The sequence below is a fragment of the Triticum urartu genome, chromosome 6A (assembly GCF_056163025.1).
Source record: "Triticum urartu cultivar PI428250 chromosome 6A, HENAU_Tu73, whole genome shotgun sequence".
Taxonomy (NCBI): Eukaryota; Viridiplantae; Streptophyta; class Magnoliopsida; order Poales; family Poaceae; genus Triticum; species Triticum urartu.
The window spans coordinates 14728184-14746445 of NC_141878.1; the positions used below are offsets into that span (position 1 = coordinate 14728184).

At 45.6% G+C, this 18262-nt stretch overlaps 4 protein-coding genes across 6 annotated transcripts; all 4 read left to right on the forward strand.

The window, feature by feature from the left end:
• The first annotated feature begins 1045 nt into the window (after positions 1 to 1045).
• Positions 1046 to 2649, forward strand: LOC125511148 (uncharacterized). The gene is given in 3 exon segments (XM_087527719.1): positions 1046 to 1557; positions 1560 to 2338; positions 2340 to 2649. Coding segments are annotated over 3 exon segments (1188 nt in total). The 5' UTR covers positions 1046 to 1184; the 3' UTR covers positions 2376 to 2649.
• Positions 2650 to 4665: 2016 nt separating this feature from the next.
• Positions 4666 to 6793, forward strand: LOC147963224 (transcription termination factor MTERF8, chloroplastic-like). The gene has a single exon (XM_087527718.1). The coding sequence runs from the start codon at positions 5469 to 5471 to the stop codon at positions 6687 to 6689; it is 1221 nt and encodes a 406-aa protein (XP_087383844.1). The 5' UTR covers positions 4666 to 5468; the 3' UTR covers positions 6690 to 6793.
• Positions 6794 to 7215: 422 nt separating this feature from the next.
• LOC147963225 (uncharacterized) lies at positions 7216 to 9544 on the forward strand. Of its 3 annotated transcripts, XM_087527722.1 has the most exons (3): positions 7219 to 7374; positions 8859 to 9125; positions 9210 to 9544. In XM_087527722.1, exons 2-3 carry the CDS (start codon positions 8904 to 8906, stop codon positions 9321 to 9323), a joined length of 336 nt encoding a protein of 111 aa, XP_087383848.1. In that variant the 5' UTR covers positions 7219 to 7374; positions 8859 to 8903; the 3' UTR covers positions 9324 to 9544. The 3 variants fall into 3 exon arrangements, with proteins under 3 accessions (XP_087383847.1, XP_087383848.1, XP_087383846.1); XM_087527721.1 differs by having other exon boundaries at positions 7216 to 7374; positions 8868 to 9544; XM_087527720.1 differs by having other exon boundaries at positions 8859 to 9544.
• Positions 9545 to 12712: 3168 nt separating this feature from the next.
• LOC125513823 (NEDD8-conjugating enzyme Ubc12) lies at positions 12713 to 17953 on the forward strand. The gene is made up of 6 exons (XM_048679032.2): positions 12713 to 12950; positions 13762 to 13874; positions 16135 to 16243; positions 17201 to 17279; positions 17351 to 17467; positions 17650 to 17953. Exons 2-6 carry the CDS (start codon positions 13766 to 13768, stop codon positions 17785 to 17787), a joined length of 552 nt encoding a protein of 183 aa, XP_048534989.2. The 5' UTR covers positions 12713 to 12950; positions 13762 to 13765; the 3' UTR covers positions 17788 to 17953.
• The last annotated feature ends 309 nt before the right edge of the window (positions 17954 to 18262 follow it).

Here is an 18262-nt window from a genome sequence, read left to right on the forward strand (position 1 = left end):
GGTGTCCACATGCAAACCATACATGGGAGGATAACAAGCAATAATACACATAGAAGTAGCACACAAGAATAATTTAAATGTGATGGGCATCATTTGGTCACATGAAGGGCCAAGATTGTCTTAAGCTTCTTAAGAAACATTTCCATAAATTACCCTAGAATTTATTGGTTATTATGTTGGCACAGATGCACAACGAATTATATTATTTGTGTTCATCGATGAAAAAAATAAAAAATAGTAAATAAAGCATATTGTTTGAATTGCATGGTTCCAAAGTTAAACTTATTCGACATTGGTTCTTACCGCCATCGTGCGTGGCCAAGAAATAATCCAACTAGATATGAATCATTCAAAAGATTGACAAATTGCGGCCATGAATTAAAAACCCTAGCCATACAATTTAGAGAAAAAGAATTAGATAAAATTAAACAATTATAATACCCTCAAATGTGGATCCTGGTTGTACAGTTTAGAGAACGAGAATTACACAATTAAGATACATACATGACCTAACTCAGATACATACATACATACATACATACATACATACATACATACATACATACATACATACACAATTAAGATACATACATCGATCTGCCGACTCCAGTAGCGACCGAGGGCAGGGACGGGCGCTTGGTGTCTGTCTCTAACTGAGCAGGCGACAGCGGAGAGGAGGCAGAGGCGGCGAGCAGCTGAACAGAACACGTACTACATAGAGGGCAACGCACATGAGGGGCTTGATCCAATTGACCCAAAGCAGACAGAAGAGAAGGAAGCCCACACGACCCTAGATGAGCGGGCATCACAAGGAGAACAACAAGTTTATAGCATAATGGACCGGTACAACTTTGTAATAAATTATCAACAATTAATATAGATGAGTGAGTACCCTAATTGAGTATTTTTTTTCTTTGTACTGTAAAATTTGCTAAAAAATTCATTTTAGTTTGAGATCAAATGTGCTCCAAATGAGTTGAACAAAAATATTGCACAAACATAACGAGAGAAAAACCTTGTAAACGGGCCCACTCCAGAGAGCAGCACCCAGATGAGAGTGAGACCGACGCGTGGGGCCCACTCCAGAGCACCCACGGAAATCTTCTCCACGGCCTCCTCCTCATTCCCGCACCAATGCGTTCCCCTTTACCTCGCCGCCGGCGCCACCGCGCCGTCGCGCCGCCATGCTCCGCCTCCGCCTCCGATGCCGCGCCCTGTCCCAGCTCCTCCCGCCCCCATCCTCGTCTCCCATCTCCCAGCTCCTCGGCTACCACAGCCGCCTCCTCTCCGCGGCCGCGCCCGTCGTCTCCCCGAACCCTAGCTTCGCCGTCGAGGATTACCTCGTCTCCACCTGCGGCCTGACCCGAGCCCAGGCACTCAAGGCCTCCCCCAAGCTCGCCCACCTCAGGTCCCCCGCCAACCCCGACGCCGTGCTCGCCTTCCTCGCCGGCCTCGGCCTCTCCGGCGCCGACGTGGCCGCCCTCGTCGCCAGGGAGCCCCAGTTGCTCTGCGCCAAAGTGGAGAGGACCCTGGCCCCCAACGTCGCCGCGCTCACCGGCGTTCTGAGATCGTCGGCCTCCTGTCGCTCGGATGCGGCAAACTCCGCTCTAGATCCGACGTCTCCAAGCTGCAGTACCACCTGTCCCTCTTCGGCTCCACCGACAACTTCCTCCATGCTCTCAAGCGCAAGGGATGCTCCATTCTCTGGGCTGACCTCGAGAGGGTGGTCAAGCCCAATGTCGCTTTCCTGCGAGAGTTTGGGCTTGGTCCTTGTGCTATTGCCAAGCTGTGCGTCGCTCAGCCATGGCTACTCACCTCCAGGGCAGAGCGTGTCCGGGCGACGGCGGTGTGCGTCGAAGGTCTGGGTATACCCCGAGGGTCTGGGATGTTTAGGCATGCACTCAATGCTGTTGCATTCGTCAGCAAGGAGAAAATCGCCGCCAAAGTGGAGCACCTGAAGAAAACGTTCAGGTGGTCGGATGCTGAGGTGGGCATTGCTATTTCTAGGGCTCCAAATGTGCTGAATAAGACTAAGGAGTTTCTGCAGAGAAGGTCAGAGTTCCTCATCTCTGATTTGGGGTTGGAACCCGCATACATTGCTCGTCACCCCGTAATGCTCTCGTACAGCCTGGAGCGCCGGCTAAGGCCCCGGAGCTACGTTGTGAAGTTTCTCAAGGCAAATGGATTGCTAGATCCCGACCGGGACTTGTATTCCGTGCTTGTACTGTCTGAGAAGGTATTCATGGAGAAGTACATATGCCCTCACAAGGAAGCTGCACCGTGCCTCGCTGGAGACTATGCTGATGCTTGCAAAGGGCTACTGCCGACTAATTTCAGATTTACATGAAGCAAGGACCGGCTATGGAAATTGGTAATTGTGTATGGCATAACAGAGTTTTCACCATTCCTAGTAAGCTGGTAATTCACATTAGTATTTTTCCCCCTAAATAGAGATTGGTTTTCTGCTGTAGTATGTCTTCCATATGCTGGTTTGGTCGCTGCTAATGCCTAATGAAATTGATAGTCTAATTCATGAACCCTGTGGTGTTGATGTATTGATGTTCTAGTTAAGTAGACATGAAAGCATCGCCTGCAATCTCTGGAAATGAGAGTCCATGAATATATTTGTGTTTCTGACTTCCATTTTTAGGATAATGGAAATTGAATATGTGGGTAGACCAATTTTCTTGTGAAACCAGAACCCAGAGAACAAGAAAGGATGAGAACTGTATTGCATCGTTTTCCAGTAAATATATCATATGAGTTGCTTTCATCCATATTTTTATTTCCATTTTCATTTCTGTCTTTTTTTTTGTTTTTCATCATTTACAGTTCATTTTTTCTATCCAGGTTATGCTTAGAAATGTATGTTTCCATTCGGTGTCTCATCATGCCTTTTGGTTTCTTTCCCACTTTTCCTTCTAAGATTGAATATCTTTGTTCCTAAATCCTGTACCTGATTTTACTTCCGCTGAGAAAATTTCAAAGTTGAAAAGGTAATCTATTTGGGACTAAACCATGGTCAACAATGAATTAGTCTCGTCATTTACATCTGTCACAGTTTGTCAGAACTAGAGGGCCTGCTTAGGCCCTGATACTATGCTGTAAAGTTTCTCAAGGAAATTGATTGCTCAAGCGCAATCTGAGCTACAATACCGTTTTCGTGGTAACCAATAAGGTTCTCATTGAAAATTTTCGTATTGCCCTCACAAGGAAGCTGCCCCGCACCTCGCTAAAGAATATGCTGCCACTTGCAGAGGGGAAGTGCTATCTAATTTCTTTTTTTTCTTGGAATACTTTTTTCTAGAAATCTGATCTCAAAACTGACAGCATTTATGTTGGCGCTAGCTGTTTATGTTATGAAAAATACTTGGCTGTTCCCCGGATACTTAGAATTTTGGCTACCTTTGGAAAACTTTATATTACTTTGCAATATTAATTTAAATGCATTATATATCTTGAGGACTACTAGGACTGAAGCTGTAGCCGTTGGGTGCATTTTATGCGAATATCCACACATACAGGTTAAAGTTGGACTCTTGGAGTTAACGAGTTGCCATTGCGGTTGACACACTTGAGTTATTTTCCCCTTGTTTTTTTTTACTTGTGTCATTCCTGTTTGCACAGAGACCCATGTTATGGTTGAGTAGATAAGCTGGTTGCTCTTCATCTGGTAGCACAAGGAAAAAGAGACCTGGGAAGCACAGGGGGGTGATAATGGTCCATGTAGCATTACTACTGGGTTCAATCCCGTTACACGCATGGTACATCACATCGGTTGAATTCTTGAGGGATTGATCCTTGCCTCCTTTGTACATACAGTCTATACATAGCTTTGCCTTGAAGGGCTCATCAACAAAGAGGAAGATGTCCGGCATACTTGTTTGATTATACTCGGTTGTGGTGATTTCCTGATTCCGATCATTCTTTCAGGTAGCAGGAGCCTTGATTTAAAAGCTTGGCTACCAGAGAAGACATATTGTGTGTGCTCAGTGCTAACCAGAGAAGACATAGCATGCATGCACATAGGCTGTACTTGTTGAGCAGCCGCCGAGCAGGGGATGTTTACCTGGAGATATTGGCTTAGCCTAATCCATCCAAACTCAGTCTTCAATTTACTGAATTTAAATTAGATGTTGCTTTCTTTCTACCGGGAGAAGATGTCGGATGCAGACGCGAACCCGCCTGAATGAGGCAGAGGATCGGCCTCGCTTCGGGGCGCACACACTGCAAGCACATGCTGCAGTCAGATTCCAATGTCCAAAGTTTTCAGCTTGCTTACACAGTTTCTTTTGCTTGGGCCCAGTTTCTTTTGCTTGGGCCCAGAATAAGGGAAAATCTTGTTTTTGCCACTCTAGATTTCGCCAATTTTCCTTATGCCACTCTAGATTTTGACATTTCACTTTTGCCATTCTTAGTTTTTGACAATTATCACAATTGCCATTCTGTGGCAAAAGCAAAATAATTTTATTTCATTTTTGCCACTCTTAGCTTTTGACAATTATCACAATTGCCACTCTGAAAATTTTGCTTTTGCCACGGGAATGGCAATTGTGATAATTGTCAAAAACTAAGAATGGCAAAAGTGATGTCAAAATCTAGAGTGGCATAAGGAAAATTGGCGAAATCTAGAGTGGCCAAAATAAAATTTTCCTGAATAATTAGGGGGGGGGGGGGGGGTTGTAAAACAATCTTGTTCCACTGGATGCAGCCTCTTTTTTCATCTGAAAGACACCCAGCATTTCTGAAGATACATATACACCTACAGTTTCAGCAGTGAAATTCTGTTTCCAGTTGCAATAAGGTTGGTTACTTATCAGCTGAGTGCAGTAGTGGAGACTGATCGGTGTTGAATTCGCTGCCGGCTCCGAGATCTCGACCAGACCGATGGATGGATGGATGGACGGAAGGCGCTTTGAAATCGTTGCTCTGGCGCCGTATATTATATGCAGTCCTATGTTTTTTCTTCCTCTATTTAGGGGAGCATCATCAGGTTTAACAGGTGACTATTTGGTTGGTTACATCTCGTACAAGGGAAAAGCGTATCAGGTACCCCAACGCCCACACCAGATATGGATTCTCAGTTCTACTAGAATTTTTATGAAACCGTTTCATTCGATGTAAGTTCCATTTTTCCTACAGTGTGTCCCAAGAATTCATCGACGGAACCGACGCTCAATGTCGGCTCATCTTCTTGCAATCACAAAGAAAAATAAAGAAATATTTAACTCATCAAAATATTGCCAGTCACTCAATTTCTTTTTTGACGGGTGCTCAAATTTTTTTTAGAGAAGACAGGGCATCTATCTAAAGAAAAGAGTGTAAGCCCAGGGCTGTGGCAGCCCAGCCCATTTCACGCAGACGAAAAGCCCAGCCCAATTGTATATGTCTGTCAGTCAATGTGACAGAGACTGACCCACGGCTTCCCCTTCCTTCGCGCAGCTCCCTCCCTCGCCGCCGGCGCCGCCATGCTCCGGCGCCGAGGCCGCGTTCTCATCCAGATGCTCTCCTCTCCCTCCGCCGCCACCACCTCCCCCCTCCACCGCCTCATATCCGCAGCCGCCCCACCACAGGTACACGCGCGGAGCAGCATCCTCTCCTCTCCCCGCCGCCTCCTCTCCGGCGCCACAGCCCCCGGCATCTCCCCGACCACCGGGTTCGCCGTGGAGGACTACCTCGTCTCCACCTGCGGCCTCACCCGACCCCAGGCACTCAAGGCCTCCCCCAAGCTGTCCCACCTCAGGTCCGCCGCCAACCCCGACGCCGTGCTCGCCTTCCTCGCCGGCCGCGGCCTCTCCGGCGCCGACGTCGCCGCCCTCGTCGCCAAGGACCCCAAGTTCCTCTGCACCAAGGTCGACAAGGGCCTGTCCCCCATCGTCGCGGGCCTCTCCGGCCTCGGCCTGTCAGATCCCGAGATGGCGCGCCTCCTCTCGCTCGCCCCACACAAATTCCGCTGCAGATCCATCGTCGCCAAGCTGCACTACTACCTGCCCCTCTTCGGCGGCTCCTTGGAGAAGCTGCTCCGGGCCATCAACTTCAACACCAACCTCCTCTGCTGCAAGGGGAGGGTGGAGCCCAATGTCGCGTTCCTGCGCGAGTGCGGGCTGGGTGACCGCGACATTGCCAAGCTGTGCAGCTCGATACCGAGGATGGTCACGGCCAACCTGGAGCGCGTTCAGACAATGGTGGCGTTGACCGAAGGCCTCGGCGTGCCCCGGGGGTCCAGAATGTTCAGGCATGCTCTCAGTGCCGTCGCGTTCCTCGACGAGAAGAAGATCGCGGCCAAAGTGGATCACCTGAAGAAGACGGTCGGGTGGTCGGATGCCGAGGTGAGCGTTGCTCTCCCTAAGGCCCCGTTTCTGCTCGCCAAGTCGAACGAATCGCTGCAGCACGGGTCCGAGTTCCTCATCTCTGAGGTGGGGTTGGAACCGGCGTACATTGCTCGTCAGCCGTCATTGCTCACTTACAGCCTGGAGGGCCGGATGAGACCTCGGTACTACGTTGTGAAGTTTCTCAAGGAAAATGGATTGCTCAAGCGCGACCCCAGCTACTATACTGTTTTCAAGGAGACCGACACGTATTTTGTGGAGAAGTTCATATGCCCTCACAAGGAAGCTGCACCGTACCTCGCTGAAGACTATGCCGCCGCTTGCGGAGGGGAAGTGCCCGCTAGATTTAGATTTACATGAACCAAGAATTCTGAGTAATATATGTAGAATCACGATGTAGTTCTGAAGCCAGCTATGTTTTGGTCATTATTTGGTAATGGAGAAGAACATACATGTTTTCTGAAGATTAATGTGGCTTTCTAAAATCTATCCTTTTATTATGTATTGATTTCTCCTTTGTGCCATGCTAATCAGAAGATTACTTTATACGTTGAGCTTTTACTTCATTAATCGTCATGGGAAGTTCACTGCTTCATAAATACTTTTTATTGCCGTTTTGTGAATTTCAGTTCATGTCATGGTTATCTTGACTTTCAGGATTGTTGGTTGCAGCATCAGAGAAAGGTAGGTCACAAGCTGTAGGTGCATGCCAACCTCAGAGGCCAGAGACCCCAGATCTGGGAGAGGCAGTGCTGATTGAGGGGGGCAGCTGGAAGACGTGATGACCCATGGACTTGGAACATCGACGCTTAAGCTTTGGTATGAGATATATGTGATTTTGTCAAGCCGGTCTTCCAAAACTGAAAGGAGTTTTCTGTCTATGAAGCAGGCGACTTGTGATGATTATCGGAGGTCATTCAATTACTTTTAGATGATGCCCATCATCTTTTTGTGCAGTTCATGTTGGCAACCTTGCTATTGTGCTTGCTGGTTGATGATAGTGTCCGTGCAATGATATAAGCTTGCTAAAGGAAACCCATGTGAGGTACTTCATAATCTAGAGACCTTTACTTCCTGCTTCTTTTTCATCACTAACATATGTTCACAAAAAATGGGCACCCGCATTTACCGAAGCAAACTGTGAGCTGCATTGGTTTCAGTTGCACACATCACTGAATTCATTGGTGGCCTCACTTTCTTTTGTGAATTCCGCAGTCTGTTGAGGTTGTGATTAGTTCACTTGGTCTAATCATGTTAGTACAGAACTAAATATCTGTTGAAAACTTGCCCACTATCTGATAGAACTCCCTCCAATGTTATGAAGGAGGTAAACCTTGATAGCTGGGCAGGTAAAGAAACTGAGGTGGCATGTCGATTTTTTCCCATCATGATCTAATTGGTTTGCATGACCTGTCAGCTATCCTGTGTAGAATATGCATGTTCTTTCAGCATTGCTAAACCTGCACGGAACTTAATTCGCTAAGTACGTCCTACTCCATGATGTAACTTGTGATCTTGATCTGAATGAGCTATAGTATGTTCAATACAGTTAGTTTGTAGCTTGTGATCTTGATGTGAATGAGCTGTAGTATGTTCCACTACAGTAGTATGTTAATTGCAGTTAGTTTGTACTGGATCTATCAGGGATGTTATGTAACTCAAGAAGTGTTGCTTATCGTTTGCAAGTTGTTAAATTAATTCGAGGCGCCAGCTATACTGAGGTTCTGGGTAGATCAAGATTTGAGAGTGAAAAATCTGACCCATATGCTGATCTGTTCTTGTCTTGTACAGTGCGTGTGCTACTGCTTGTGTTCATGCTAGAATGCTAGTAGCTGTGTTACATGCTAGATTCATGTTCATGCTAGAATCCTAGAATCATGCTAGTCCGAGTCCTACTACATGCTAGATTTGTGCTACATGCTAGTAGTTGTGTTCATGGTAGAATCATGTTCATGTTGAGTGATGAATACTAGAATCATGCTGACTGATGGCATGTTCATGTTAGGATCATGTCCTTGTTTCATGTTGCATGTTGAAACTAGGGTTTATGCCATGAGTGGATGTTATACGTGCATGTAGTAGGACCATTTTAGGATGGTTCCAAATCTGCATGGCTCCACATGGGTGCTATTGGCACTTGCTGTTGTTATTTTTAGATGTTTCCTTGTTTAGGATAGTGTAGTGATCAGTGCCAGTTGCAGCAAAGAAGATGCCACTGATCAGTGACTTGCCCAACAACAAGTGTCATTGATAAGTGGCATTTGTCCACTTGCTGTTGGGTAAAAGGGCACTTGCTGTTGGGCAAAATGGCACTTATCAATGGCACTTGCTATTGGGCAAGTCACTGATCAGTGTCATTGATCAGTGCCATTTGCACTACAGCAAGTAGATTAGTGCTCTTGCCCAACACCAAGTGCCACTGATCATTGCCATTTGGCCATGAGCACATGCCATTGATCAGTGGCACTTGCTTGTTTGCTTGCTTGCTTGCTTTATTTGATACTAATACTTGTCATGTTGTCTGACAAGATACTGAAGACTGACTGGGATGTGACGGGTGGAGGAGCTCAGGTCATGGTCGGAGCTGAGCGCGCCGAGGATTTCATCCCCACGAACAGGTTGCTCAGGACGGTGGACCTGCCTGGCAGGATCGCCTTCATGAGCGTGCCTCGTTTAAGGGAACTATCTTCGAGGCAGGGCCACGATGAGGGAGCCAGGGAGCCGATGATATTCTACCAGCAGATCAAGGACAACGAGGACCTCGCCATGCTCGTCGTCCCTCCAAAGTTCGTGGAGGTGATGAACACCTGGCTGGTCATCAAGCGACTCCCGCGTGTGGTCAGGCTCTCAGCCAACAAGGGGTGCGTGTTATGGGTGCAGGTCCAGAACTTCGAGGGCCAGATGGTGCTTGGCCGGGGTGGAACTACTTCTGCCGCCGCCACCGCATCGTCCCCGATGACCTCGTCGTTGTGCGCATCTCCGGACTCGGACTGAAGGTTCAGATCTATAACCACGACTCGTCGGTGATGTGCAGGTATCGTTGCAGCAGGCACAACTGCCTTGGTGGCATCGAGCATGCTATGTATTTAAGTTAAGTCAGGTGTTAGTGGAGAACTTTTAGGGTGTGTGGCGAGACTTGTGCTGGGAACTTATTCATATTTTGGCTAGGAGCAACACCCTGGCACAACAGGTAAGGAGAATGCCCCTGCTCTTAATCTAGACTTATGCTATCTAGTTAAGTAGTTTGTTGTGTTAAGTTTGTTGTCATTACATTGCTTGCTTTGTTTGATCTTGCTGTTGTGATGTTGCTGTTGTGCTGATCATGTGTGGTGGTAAGGCCATCACATTTGAATGGGATGAGCAGAACACAAACGCTAATTGCAATCAAACAGCTGAAGTTTGCATCTGCTCACACTCTAAGCACAAATGCGGGCAACCAAACAGCAGGGGGTAAGTGCTTCTCGATGCGATGCAGGCAACCAAACAGGTTGCATCTGCTGCATATGAGGCTGTTTTTCAGCAACCAGGCTGATTAAAGATGGACATGCAATGCAACTACTGTTGCAAACTGCAATCAAACACGCTCATGGTGTAGCAGCTGCAGCCCTGCTCCACCTCCTTTACAATGCTGCGAAGTAAGGAAGCTTATAGAAGTATCCGTGTGTCATTCCTTCACCATCACGCTTGAGAGTTCCAGTTTTGATTTTTGATCCTTGCATATCATGTGTTCGCTCGTAATAATATCTGATGAGTTTTAACTGCCCTGATTTGTTTCCTCTACAAACTGTAGATCTCCAATCCAGATAAATAATGTTTGCATGCTCTCCTCTATGATTGTGGGTGCTTAAATCTAAGCTGTACTGTTTCCTTGGTCGTTGTTTGGTAACTCGGTCATGTTGAATATGTTACTATTTGAATTAAAACCACCACAAGAATTATGTAATGGAGTAAGTAGCAATTACGCACATGTATAATGTTGTTGAAGTGTGGAACCATGCGTCTCATGGAATTGTGTTGTTGATTTTTCTTCTACCATGCCGACAACTATTATTATTTAGTGTTTATACACCATCTTATTATTATTTGTTTCTCGAACCACAACTTTCATGCCTTCTAGTAAAAAGTAATGATAAAATTAAGAATCTGAGAGAAATATGTACCAAAAAATGGAACCGTGTTGTAGGATATAACTAGATTTTGTAATTACCGACAAAGCCACCTGTCATCTTAAAAATATAAGCTAATTAACGCTAAATTTACGTTGTAGTAACCCAACTTTGCATCTTTCTATTTTTCAGCTTGACTTCCTTTTCTCCAATAAATTTCGCAACTTATGGTTTTTGGTCTTTCCGGTCTACTATGTAGAATTAGGGATTAATTCCTTCATAAATAGTGCATCCAAGAATTAATATGTGGCAATGTGCTCTAGGAAAAATACACGGAATCTTGATGCAATGAATTTTCAATGGTGTGGCTGAATTCGAAATGTGTCGTTCACGCAAGCAATTGCGGCCTTGTAACCAAAACAAGGAGGCAAAATAGGTATTTTTCATGAACCAAACGTAAGTGCATACATATGTAAAATTAATGATATTCGTGTGTTCTAACCAAAAGCTTGATATGTTGAACTAGTACTATTTGCATTCATGTATGTTAATCGGTTTACTTGAGAATGCATGGGTTTACATGTCGCAAATCAACATGCATATATGCCAGAGATGAATACTCCCTCCACCCCAACTTACTTGGCAGTCTTTTCTTGATCGGGGCGGTACTAAATTTTCAGTTAGCCTCGACATGGTAACCGATTTCTAACATCCAAGCACAATCTGATCTGATTGCAAGTCTGGGTGACATGATATTGCATTGTTGATATACAATGATGCATGATAATCCCGCGTTTGAAATATGGGTATTGTTTTTTCTTTTGGGAGAAAAAAGGTCAAAGGATCAAAGCAGCTCTAACCAAACTCCTAAAAAGGGTTAACTCCACAAAATATTATGTTTTAAGGAGTCAAGCTGCACCTATCCAAACTCTCAAAAGGTTTACTCCTCAAAGTTCTAAAGTCCCGCCTTCCACCCAAGGCCCTGATTCTGACAGGAAAGGAAGTGCCAGCCGCCTACACAACCCCCGCCGACCACTCCTAGCGACGCTACATCGCCGGAGTTGGCCAACGTGTCAACACCAAAGAAGCAAATCGAAATGGTCTGCCGCGCCATCCACGGCTGCGACTGGTAAGGCCCTCAACGAGGCGATAGCAAAGAAGTGGAAGAAGCCCTTTGCTCCAACGCCTTCTCCATGTTTGGTAGCTCGCACAGATTCCACTCCATATCCGGCGACCTCCTCACCTCCTCCTCCGCCACCTACGGCCACCGCAACCGTCGACGATGATCATGCCCGCCAAGTGTCTGACGCAATGCCCAAAAGGTAAATAAAAACACTTTCCTTTTTTAGCTAGGGGTCTTGATGATGTAATGTGGGGATGATCGTGTGACGTGTTTGTCCTTGTTGATTGTAGTGCGGGGTGAACATGATGTTGCAAGTTCCATATCCCAATTGGATGAGTCGCGCATATTTAGACTCGTTGACATGGAGTTGTCAATGGCCGATGATTATGAGAGGTTTGAAGATGACAAGGGTGAGGAGAATGACCCCGAAGTAGAGGAGGTCGATGATCCCGTGGAGACACAAACAAACATCAATAAGATAAGGTCAGCGAAGTACAGTAGCCAAGAGAACATTGCCTTGTGGCTTGCTTGGATGAATATCTCGCTTGATGCCTTGGTTGGTGCGGATCCACACCGAAGGAGAAGTCTGGAGTAGGATTGAAGAATACCACTCCAACAAGGTGACCATCCATTCCCACCGCACTCAAGGTTCTCTTGCCCCACTGATGGAGTGTGATACAAGAGCAGTGTAGTCCATGGCCTAGTGCGCTGGTCAAGTCAACATTGCACCGCCGAGCCGGCTACGGTGGTGTCGGAGGCAGGGGACGAGAGTTGGCAACAAGCTCAGAGGATTCCTCGGTGGCGACTGTAACTTCCTTCGACATCCACTATTGTGACGTCGGGGGCGAACGGCGGAAGTTGGCGTCAAACTGGGGGGATTCTTCTGTTTTGATTGTAGTTTTCTTTCTTGGCTGAGGCCGTCAGAACCAAACCTTATCTATCATATTGTCCTTTCGGTTTTGTCAGGTGGGTGTCTGCATGACTTCTACCTCGTCCCTGGCCAAATAAAAGAGAATCTGATATAAATAATAATTGGGTATTCGAATCCGGAGAAAGAAGAGCATTGATGATTGGAGCGAATCCGCTTTGGCCTCGTCCCTACCCGAAGTGCCCTCCTACTTCCCGCAAAACTACGGCCGGACTGCCACCGCATAGATTCCCCACCCCGCCCTCCCTTCTTCCCCTCGTCTCCCCTATTTCACTTCCGCCCCCCACACGGCGCCCCACCGCGACCGCGAGCGAGGAGACCGACCGAGCTATCTAGGGTTCGCGCCTCCCCGCCGGTCGCCGCCCGCCCGCCGATCCTCTCCCCGCCGCCGCCCACGCCCGCTCCGGCCGCTCGCCGCTCCGGATCCGCGCCCCTCGACCTCGGGCCCCGCCCCCGGGCCGCCGGTACTTCCTCTGCCCCCCTCTGGTCGCGCTTCTGTATGCCGATCTGTGCCGTGCCGCTGTATGAACTCGCCGCTGCTTACCCCGTCGCTGTTGCGTTGCTGTCGGAGTTAGCGCCCCATGCCACTGCTGCAGCTGTTTGCCGCCCCACGATTTCGCATGACGAGTCGATTAGAGGAGATGGCCGGAGAGGACGATTTCGGGACGCATGCCGTGCTAGGATCTATATTATACAGGAGGTAGGGGCGTAGGGCAGGAGCTGGCAGTAGGCCGCGTCGGTTCCCAGTCAAGTCCCAATGGACGCAAAAGCCCTCGGGAGAGGCTCTTCCAAATAACCGCGACAATAGATGGGATTCGCCCGAGACGAGAAGAGTTTAGGCGTAACGCCGCACAAGTGTTAGATTAAGAGGGTTGACGGTCCGTCACGGTTAACCTGACCATAAAACTTCAGAAGCTAATCCTACAAAGATAAGGAACTCGACAATGCAGGCTAGTCATGATATTAAACTAATCTCTGAGTTAACTATGTTGTTAGGATTGGTTTCTTTTGTTTTATCTTCTGGGCAATCATCATTGCTAGTGCCATCAGGGCTGAATAGGTTGACGACAACGCACTTGTTATCGATGGAACGCAGTAATTAAAGAGAACCAACCTGCTTCTGTTGATTTCTGCTGCATCGTTTCTACATGTTTGTGTGTAAAACCATTCTTATGCTTGAATGGTGCTTTTCTTGTTTTTGTCATTTTTGTTCCTACGAAAAGTCTGCTCTCTTTAGCTCATGCTCGTTACCTCCTCCCCTCATATGTTTCACAGGAAGATGATAAACCTTTTTAAGATCAAGGGGCAGAAGAAGGAAGAGGCGGCCAACTCAAATGGGGGGCCTCCTGTTAAGAAACAAAGTCCAGGGGAATTACGTCTCCACAAAGGTTTGTTTTACCACAAGTGATTTGATCTTATGTTGCTTTCTGGCAATTGGCGTGTCACTTCCTAATGTTGACACTTTATGTATGGTTCAGCTTGTGGTTTTTGTACTCGTTTCTAAAGCTGCTGTGGAACGTATGTTCATATGTTTGATAAATTGGAGTAGTTAATTACAGTTATTGACTGCTGCCCTCTGAGTCTCTTCGATTCATCCCATATGTTCTATATAACAAAAATATATTAGAGAGCACCTTATATTATAGTTAAGATTAAAACCACTAGCCAGTGGTCAAACAAATGAGATTATCATAATCCACCACAGTGACATGCTATACATTGTGTATTGGTAAGTGCTAGGCTGAAATCCATTTCTTGCAACCGTGTGCATTTACATCGCCCTGTAAGCATGCCATGTTTTTTTTTCGTTTCTCATTACAAATGTACTACTCCCTCCGGATGGGAATATAGGCGGGAGGGCCATGCACTGCGGCCCAAGATGGGCAGTTAACTCTCCCAAACGATTGGTTGCCTTCGTAAAAGAAGCCAATCAACGCGCATATATCACTCATGCATGCAGCAGTTAATTGGCCGGTCCTTGGCCTCCTGCATCCAGCGGTCCAGAGCGCATGTCGCTCCCTGCCAATGCCCACTCAACGGTGAAAATTAATTCGTGGCTAATTAATGTGTGGGCGAGGGCAAGAAAACCACTTCAGATTTGGCGTGATTAATGAGTAGGGGACTCTTTTCGCAAAAAAAAGTAGATTACTCACCTGCTTTGTGACATTTATATTTTGAGGAAATTATGTACATATTACCCCTTATTTTTTATGTAACATATATAACATAAGACTTCTCCCCCAATTCTGTTTAGTCGAGCTTCTCGATCTGTCATTATTCCTCGAGAAGTAGAAAGAATAGCAATTCCCATTCCACCCAAAACTTTAGGAATTCCTTGATAGTTGGTATAAATTCGTAAGCCGGGTCGGCTGATACGCTTTAAAAAGGTTCTTGTTCTATATATTCCTTTTCTAGTCTCTCTTTTGATGTCGCAAAGTTGAAACCAAGAAATATCTGTTACGTTCCTGATGTTTCCGAACACTTTCAATAAAACCCTCTCGTAGAAGTATTTTAACAATTGACTAATCTTGTAATTCAAAGGGGTCTGTTTGGTTGTACTGGTCTAGATACTGCTTTCCATGTCAAAAAAAAATGTTACCTTTCTGTATAAGCTCTGTTGCCATATTGGCTGAGCTTCTACTGGTTATTGACCCACCATTTCATGGGCTATGGTTCATGTGTGGAAAATTGGGAAATCTCTGTACCAATGATTATGATCTGTTTGTTCTTCTTTTTGTTTAACTTGCATAATATAGTTATTAGTTGTCACACTGTCGCCCAGTCAACACATAGCTGCCACCTAGTCATCCTGGTCCAGAGGAGGGACGCCATGGCCTCTTGTCTAGCCTGGAGGTCATGGGGAAGTGGCGAAAGAAGAGAATTGGCGGCGTGTTCAGCAATCTGGACCCCACCACGTTCTCCTTGCCACTGTATTTGGTTATGATGGAGCTGTCTTGCCCATAGTCAGGCTTGTCTCTAGGCCTGCTTACGACAGTTTGAGAATTGAGGTGGAGCAGCAGCAGGAGCAGGGCCGAAGGGATATGGTGGGGCATGGGAGGGCGTGGAGGAGAGGATGAGCTGGCAACATGGCTGAAGTTGTGGGTAGTAGGGCACCGAAGGTGGTGGTGGCACTGGGCAATGGGTATGAGAGTAGAGAGGGTGCAGGCTTGAGTTTGTTGGGGTAGTATGCTGAGTGATAGTAGTTGCCTAGTGGGTGCCTGGGTGGCACATCAATCCCCTGTTTTCCTTTTTGGTTTGGCATCGCCTAATTGTCATTAGTACTATTGTTTATGACTAATACTCCCTCCGTCCCATAATATAAGAACGCTTTTCAAGCTATTTTAGCTTGAAAAATGTTCTTATATTATGGGACAGAGGGAGTAGTTCTTTATAAGGAAGACCCAGATATCTTATTGTCTCAAACGCACTATTTTAACTACAGTTGGATACGAGAAATACAATTCACTATGGACATACTTACATATTAAAAATCGAACACTGATTTTTCCATCGTTCAAACCTGTGGTGTTAACATTCACCTATAGGTTCATGTGTTCCTGATTTATGTACATGATCTATATCGTGCCTTTCTAATTGGATAGTTTTCAAAATATGGATCTTGTTGACAGTTTCTGTCCTAACTCGCAGATATTGCTGAGCTTAACCTACCAAAGACAACTAAAATTTCCTTCCCAAACGGAAAGGATGATCTCATGAACTTTGAAGCTACTCTACGACCTGACGAAGGATACTATCTGTAAGTATCTTATTATAGATGCTTCTTTTATACCTACTCTTCTTTTCGTCCTTTTGTCATGCCATAGTAATCTTCACTGAACATTCAAGCTACTAAAAAACATGCACTGTTGCTAGTTACCACATAAATGGAGGGATAGGTAGTTTTAGATGGCTTTTAACAAATTTCAGTCTTGCATTTTGGTGTACGTGTTTCAAGGAATATTTGTTGATGAATATAAATTAATAAGAGAAATCAAGTTAGTTTTATTTTACAGTTAAATCACACCTCCCACAAATATCTCTTGACATAGCATGAAGAAAGATTATTCCATTTATAGTACTTACTATAAATAGAATATGAGGAGCAGTTGCTGACTACTGTTAAATTAGTTTATTTTTCATCATTTCGATATCATTCACGTCACACTCCCCTGGCCATTATATCTCATCTTTTCACTACTAATTCAGTTTTCTTATGGTGAGAGAACTTACTTTTGTTGGCCCCCTTTATAGTTGATGAAGAAGTATTTACCTAAAATGTAGATACGGGGATGCGAAAATGGATCACCTATACGGCGTCATGTGTACACGTAGCCCCAATCGAGCTATAAAAGCAGCAGATGATAGCTAGTTCTCATATAAGATATTTACTTGTGTTAGTTATCTTCCTTATTTTCTTAGAAGCATTTTGTGTCTTTATGTTTTTCTAGCAACTCTTGTAAGAAGAGTTAGTCTTATGGTTTGCATGAAGCAAGAATAAGGGAAACCATTCTCTCATGTAAGGTCTTTCTTACAGTCATTTTTCTCCTATATCCCTCCCCTGGAGCGGTGCAGACTGGCCCCACCTTTGTACAGTAGTTATCTGGTTACCCTGATGAACCAAGGCCCATCACCATAGAGATATATTAACCTTATCAGTTGATGAAAATAATATTAGTCAGTTATTCTAATATCCACAATATGTTTTCTTTCTTAGAGGTGGGTCATTCACTTTCACCTTCCAAGTTTCTCCTTCCTACCCTCATGAGGCACCGAAGGTCAAGTGCAAGACTAAGGTAAGCACCACAGCTTTGACTCCTTTCGTTCATCATCATAAGTTGACTGTTGCTAATGTGGTAACTTTCAGGTTTACCATCCCAATATTGACCTAGAAGGAAATGTCTGCCTGAACATTCTGCGTGAAGACTGGAAGCCCGTCTTGAATATCAACACCATAATATATGGTTTAAACCTTCTTTTCTCGGTAAGTGCCATCATATCCTATTAGGTTAACTGTGCAATGGTTGATTTTCCATTCGAAATGTAGTTTATCTGTTTGTTTTCTTATGAAATTTATTAGATGTCTGGGAATAATTGAAGTAATTGTTTCTGTTTTGTTTTCTCATCATGTGTTCTGGTCACAAACCATCTTGTTAATGTCTGCAGCAACCCAATGACGAGGACCCATTGAATCATGAAGCCGCGGCCGTCCTCCGAGACAACCCGCAGAAGTTCCAGAGAAACGTCCAAATGGCGATGTCGGGAGGCTATGTCGATAACACCCATTTCCCAAGGTGCAAGTAAGGCGGGCGGGTGGGCGGGCCTTCTATGTGCTTTGCTTCTGGCTTGCGCCCCCTACCTTATCCCCGAATGCCAACCATTGCACAATCTGAAGAAATGCGGGCGGCATACCCAGGAAATGTATCTATCATACTTGTTTGTGTCAAGAAGATGTGACTGTTATTGTGCTTGTTTGGTGGGATGTTCTGGAATTGTCGTGTAACATGAAGAAACGTGGTGACATTATGCAGCGAAGCGAAACTCGCCTGTATCGAGCTGAAAAGTAAGTCAGGGGTGTGGATGTGTGGAACTGAATTATCTTGACCCAACAAAGAAATCACCTACGCAGGTCTTGTATCTACCTTTTGGGGAGGGAAAAAAGGCACTCTGAAGGCTGAAATCTATCCTTTTGAATTTAATGTTATCATATCAAAATCTCTAGGCAAACCTAATAATCTTAGGGTTGCTTAAGACTCTTTGAATTTGCAGTTGCAAAATG